The 6,135-nt window shown below is 42.2% G+C and overlaps 1 protein-coding gene across 1 annotated transcript; it reads right to left on the bottom strand.

Annotated features, from left to right (window-relative positions):
* Positions 1 to 2,594: 2,594 nt before the first annotated feature.
* On the bottom strand, positions 2,595 to 6,129 carry LOC104535158 (fatty acid-binding protein, brain). Its single transcript, XM_010188592.1, has 4 exons — positions 6,052 to 6,129; positions 5,203 to 5,375; positions 4,472 to 4,573; positions 2,595 to 2,948 (listed from the first exon to the last, which is right to left on the bottom strand). Exons 1-4 carry the CDS (start codon positions 6,122 to 6,124, stop codon positions 2,898 to 2,900), a joined length of 399 nt encoding a protein of 132 aa, XP_010186894.1. The 5' UTR covers positions 6,125 to 6,129; the 3' UTR covers positions 2,595 to 2,897.
* Positions 6,130 to 6,135: the final 6 nt, after the last annotated feature.

The following is a 6,135-nucleotide window of genomic DNA, read 5'->3' as shown; positions in this document are numbered from 1 at the left end:
GGGGTGGCGGGGGCAGCTGCTGTCGCCTCAGCCGGCCGTACCGGAGTGACCTGCAGGTGTCGTCACCCCTGGGATCAGCGCTGAGACACTGAGGACCTCATAGGCGTCGCTCCGTCCCTTCGAGCCCTGGGCTCCCAGCGAGGGGTTTACAGCTCTTCAAAGCGGCCGGAACCTATGGCTTCAAATCCTCCCCGCCAAGAGCCAGCCGCAGCCCCGAGCCTCCTACGGCCAGCGCTGCTTGGATACTTCGCAGGAGTCTCCAGCATCTTTTGAAAGGAAGGTTTCTCACAGTATACGTGTTAAAATGGGTCCTGGTTATTTAGCATGTGTAAAAAAGCACTGAGAAAAAGCTGATGAAATATGCCGTCAAATACACCTTTAATACAGCTTAAGGAAATTGCTGAAGTGTGTTGTAAATACGAGTCTCTGTTGCTCAGGCTTTATGGTAGCAGAGCTCCTGCTCATTGCTGAAGAGGAGTTTCCGGTGAAGAAAGAGGACTCGGTGTCAGATTTAGCAGACCAGAATAACGATGACACGGATCCCGTAGCTGCTCCCAGATCCCTGCTGCCTGCTGTGGTGTTCTGTTCAAATCTGCTTTTCAGGGCTTTGCAAAGCTGTTTTACCAGCAGCTGGACATCCCATGTGTCAGTATTTTCCTCACTTTTCCACTCCTCAGCAGTGCCACAGGCACTTCACAGGGACCACTTCACTTTTCTCCCCCTTATTTAATTTGACATTAGTACTGTTCACCTTTAGAATAGCAAAAGGCTTCAGCAATAAGCTTCCTGATGGTTTAATGTGAGTTACAGAACAGATACACGTAGGGGAAAGTAGCCTTTGTTTAAAAGTGACTGTAATGCAAAATACTTACCTTTCAGGGTTTATATGCAAACAAAGTATTGCCAATCTCTCTCTGCATTCCTTTCCTCATATTTAATAAAAACTCTTTTTTTTTTAATTCATTACCCCACACATCACTTGTCGTGAAGATTAACGCCAGTACTGGGGACCCAAATTTGTTTTCCCCAGTGATGAAGAAGCAGCTGCTCCCACCTTGCTGAGAAGGGGTGGCTAGGAAGGACAGTCATGGTGAAAACACCCATGGGCAAACAGACAGCAACAGAGGGGAGACAGATGAAAGCTGTATTAGGTACTGAAGCTGAGGATTAAATGAGCTAATAAAACCGAAGGGCAGAAGATGGTGTTTAAACATAACTTGCGCTATAGCAGCTGAAGCTGCCCCAAATATAGACTGTAGCTCCCCATACTAATGGAACAAGTTCTGCTTTTCATTTCTCTGATGAAAAAAACTTAGGTCATAGATTTTAAAAACTATCAATATCAACCAAATAAAACATATTTATAATGGTCCATAACTGAGGACTCTGTCTTCTCCCCCCAAGAGAAAACAGACTTGGATGTTCCTTTCAGGCAGCTTCTTTGTGAAAAAGTAAAGCTAGTGACATTAAATTTTGTATTCATGTTGGTTAGGTGCCATAGTTACATCTGAGCTTTTATCAGATAGGTGAGATAGATGAGCTACCCAAGTTACCCACGCTATCCAGGGAAGAAAGAAGCCACTTCCTGCCATACCACGTAGCAGATCTGAAGGATGTCACAGTGCCGAATGAGGCCCAGCAAGTTGGGCAGGACACCCCTCCTGCACCTCCCTCTGCAGCCACACACCCCAGAGTACTGACCAGCACAAGCCGTAGCTTGGCTCTGCTTCTGTTGGAAAGGTTGTGGGTAGCTTCAGCTCCATGTGGTCCACTGAGCCAGTGCGTCAGAAAACATGGACTCTCCAACCTCCATCCTCTTTGCTGCCAGCAACCTGTTTCAATTTTCCTAATAATCTGAAGTGTAAGAGGTTTTCCCACCCTTTTTATTTTGGGGAATATTCTTCAGGAATAAGGTTTTAATTTATCTCTTTTAAGAAGCATTTTATTTTAACTTGCTCACAGTGCAAATTTTTATCTCCATACATATTAGCTATGAAACTACAGCTCAGGGAGGGCAATCTCAGAAGGTTCATCTTGTACTGTTTTCCCTTCGTTTTCCTCCCACCCCTGTGGAGACTGATGAAGTATAAGCTTTGTCCTTTAGGTTGCCCCAGCCCTGCCCTTTACCATGTTGGTCCTTTCCTCCAGTCCTGTGAAACCCTTTAATCTTTGCGCTTTGATTTACTTCCATCTTTTGTATATTAGCAAAAAACCCTCCACCAAAACCAACTAAAAACTGTCATAACTATTAAAACCAAAACTACAACATCACCTCCTCCCATCAAAGGCTGTCTAGCTATCAACTTCAGCATGCACTGGATAACAAGTTCCCCATGAAAAGAGCTGAAACTGGGCTTGAGCCTCTCACTTCTCTGCCAACATATATAAAGTTGGTGGCTTTGGATTTCTCCACAAGAAAAAAGCCACCGAAGTAGAGTGAAGGCAATTTTCATTTCCCATGTACTCTACATCACAGGGAGAGGCTGCTGCAGTGTTGTGTACCACATGATTTTCTGTTCTTTAATTTGGAAAAGGGAACTTTTGGCAACTCCCTCCAGAACATGGGAATATCAGCTGATTAAATGCAAAAGGAGCACAGGTTTAAAAAACTTTTTAATTTTTGTTTAATTTGCATTCCAAACCAATTCAAATATGTTCCATTTACTGTAAAAAAGAGGCAAGTGTTTCAGAAATTTAATGCCAAGTATAACCTGTTTCACTATACAGCACAAGCTTGCCAATTCAATGGCATAAAGTTTTTTTAAAAAAACACCACCCAAAAAAACCCTCTTTATTAACCTTTCACGCCAGAAATGTGCATTTTAGCTACGTTCGATTATGGACGGTACATTAATCCACCCAGCAGAAGTAACATCTGGACAGAGGTCGGGTAAACTCTACGCTTTCTCATAGTGGCGAACAGCAACCACATCACCAAAGGTGAGAGTCTGCAAGTCCAAGGAAAAGACAGACATGTTAGACACTGGACTGTTTTCTGTAATGACTTAACACATATTCAGAAGTCCATGCTAGAGCAAGGGTATTTTACATTATGTAATTTATAGAAAAACAAGTTGGTCTCCAATACTGGTATTTTAAATGCACACAAGGCAAAACCTCAAAGTTATGGATCCCATAATAAACCTAACTTTCTCCTTGCTGCTTTCAAACCCAAGAAGCGCATAATACATACGTATAAGGGAGTACAACTAAAGGGAGTTTAGAAGTGACCAATTACTTTTTCTAATTTTGTCAATGTAATTTCTTAAATACAGCATTGTTTTAATAAAGATTCAACACTTATTTTCCCAAAGCTGACCACATTCCAAAATGTACAGTCTAAAATCCAAGTCCTCTGTACCCATAGTCTACATTATTATATATAGGCACATACTTAAGGAGAACCTTGTATTAAAATAAATGCATTCCGTGCCGTTCTGTAGCTAGAACTACCAAATATTTTAGTTCTTGCAGTTGTGCAGAACACAAACTACAGTGTGAGCTTAGGAGGTACTTCCTGAAGTGGAACAGGGCATCTCGCCGTGTCCAAATTCCAAAGGCAAAGGTTTTCTGTCTATGTGTATAGCTGTTTCCAACAACAGAGCACGTCTTTTGCCCTTGAATCACTTGCACATTGTGTTGCACTGACAGTATGCTTTAAGGCTTGTAATTATTTGGAAGTCTCCATCCATACTGGTACTCTTTGAAGTATTTAGAAAACAGCCAACAGGTTTTCTCCAGCAGCCAAGTCACATAGATTGGTATAGCTGAAGATGTTCTATTTTAGAAAGTTTTATCTCTGTGCCAAATATAAGCAGGAGAAGTGCCACCCTGGGTTTTAGTTATAGTAATTTACACCATTTATTCACCTCATACTCATGTTCCTGGAAAGTCAAGAAAAGAATGTGAATTTAAACCAAGACTTTTCTTCACACAATTGCTGTTTATCGTAGTTTTAAACAAGACTGGAGGAATAAACCCTTTATTATTAAATATGTAAACCCTGTTACCTCCTGCAAGGTTGTAATTTTATTTTCATAGGGAAATCTTGTTCTGTGTAATTAAATATTATTTATGCATGCATATATAAATCAAGTTTTTAAAGCAATCTAAATTAACACTGGCAACAGATCATCGCCTATATAATAAAAAACTTTGTATCTTTCCCAGCTCACCAGAACTTTTTTTTTTTTGGTGCCTGGGCGTTTACACAAACTGTAGAAAGAACATACACCCTCTGGAAATCCACAGGCTAGCCTGCCTAAAAACACTAGTAATTTTTTAGTTGTCACTAAAATGAAATGCAAAACAAAGCAAAATAAATATTTGAAAAAAAATCTCTGCTAGCTTTCCTCACCAATTAGTTTAAGGGTTTTTGTATAAGTAACACTATTTGTTCATAAAACTTGAAATAAATGTAAGTGAGGAGTGTTAGCGGTGTATGTGAATACTCAGTGAGCTTTATACTTACCATTACCATTTTGCCATCCTTTATTTCTCTCACAAAGTTTGTCTCTTTACCATCCCACTTCTGTACATGCATTAGCTTGTCTCCATCCAGGGTCACAACTGACTGTGAGATACCAAGAAGCACAAAGACATTCGTTTATTTGAGGTATTTGGTATTCTGGTCACACATTCAGCATGCACTGTTCTATTGAATTCTCTTCAATAGATGGATGTGGATCTAGAATGATAAAGTAGTCCCAGCCATTTTAAAGCCAAGCCCATGAATCATCCTCGTTTTAAGCATGAACTCCATACAATTCTTGCTTATGTCAAAGAATGAAAAAAAGTTGTTTCCTTGGAGTTCCAGTCTCACAAGAACGACCGTTTCCAATGTGCTTTGGGATAACTTTTATGTCCAGACCCCAAATGTGGGGAAGAAGGCAGTTCCCTATTTCAACTGGAAAAAGTTATGCCAAATGATATTTGGATTAAAAGAAAATTTGGCAGCTAACACAATTCTTCGATACTGGAAAGTAGACAGGGGCTGGTGACATAACACTTTGCTTCAGACAAGACATGGCGTAAGTGGGCAAGTAAATGAAATCTTGTCTCTTTTTCCCCTGTCCTTCACAGTGCTACAACTGGCAGTAGCAGAAGTTACATTTTTTATCTTTGACCCTACCAAAGATACAGCCTCGGGGGCGGGAGGAAGATTTGAAGAAAGGAGCCACCACAGACCAAGAGTTCACTTACTTTGCAGTTTCTGTCATCGGGGGTAGTTTCATCAAATTCCTCTCCGAGTTTAAAGCTGATTTCCGTGTTTTTGAAAGTGCTCTGAGTCCTGATTACTACTTTGTCCCCCTCGCTGCTGATAATCACAGTGGGTTTAGTCACATTCCCCACCTGCCGTGTTGCAAACCCCACTCCTAGACGAGCAAGGGAAAAGAGAAATCCATCAAGCATTCGGGTTTTTACATCTTTTTTTGCCACACATCGAGGTACAGAAACCATTTCCCCCGCTCTACAGCTTGGCACTATCACAGTGAAATGCTATTTTCTGCTTCGCCTGTGCCCTTACACCTAAAGCATCCATACATTCTCCCCCTACAGAGATGCAGAGATGTGTATCCTCCCTCACCTCCAAGCACGGTGACTGGGAACCTTCTTCAGCGGCATGGCATGCCCAAGGAGAAGGGGTGGCAATCGCTTCTGCTTCTCTGGATTTCAGTTCCTCATTATTCCAGCATAATGATTGCTTTTTCGTTTGTTCCCAGTTTATCTGCAGGCAGCACTTGCCTTTTTTTCGTCCGGTTTCCCTAACACGGGGGCATCTCCCCAGCCTCTCCCCAGCAGGACGGCTCTCACACACCCCGCCACCCCTCCGGCATCAATTAACACTGCTAAATATTCTGTGACATAGAGGGACAGCCTCCCTCACCTCTCCGAACGCCTTATCGACACCCCTGGCAGTAGGAAGATTTTTTTTTTGGATGGGGGGGGTGGTTTTGGTTGTTTGTTTTTTTGTTTGTTTCGTTTTTTAAAATTTTTTTAGAGAGGTGCAAAATTCCCGATTTCCTAGCCGTGCCGCCCGGCCGTACCTACCCAGAGCCTTCATGTACTCGTCGAAGTTGTGGCTGTCCACCAGCTTCCAGGTGGCGCAGAAAGCCTCGACCATGGCGGCCGGCT

Source organism: Mesitornis unicolor, unplaced genomic scaffold (genome assembly GCF_000695765.1).
Source record: "Mesitornis unicolor isolate BGI_N332 unplaced genomic scaffold, ASM69576v1 Scaffold54167, whole genome shotgun sequence".
Classification (NCBI taxonomy): domain Eukaryota; kingdom Metazoa; phylum Chordata; class Aves; order Mesitornithiformes; family Mesitornithidae; genus Mesitornis; species Mesitornis unicolor.
This window is presented reverse-complemented; position numbering and strand designations above follow the sequence as displayed.

Excerpts from the sequence above, each read along its gene's own strand:
- LOC104535158 (XM_010188592.1), bottom strand. The coding sequence starts at position 6,124 with ATGGTCGAGGCTTTCTGCGCCACCTGGAAGCTGGTGGACAGCCACAAC. Across the intron at positions 5,376-6,051 it reads CGAGTACATGAAGGCTCTGG|GAGTGGGGTTTGCAACACGG; the intron begins GTAGGTACGGCC and ends TTGCTCGTCTAG. Across the intron at positions 2,949-4,471 it reads AGGATGGCAAAATGGTAATG|ACTCTCACCTTTGGTGATGT; the intron begins GTAAGTATAAAG and ends TTGGACTTGCAG.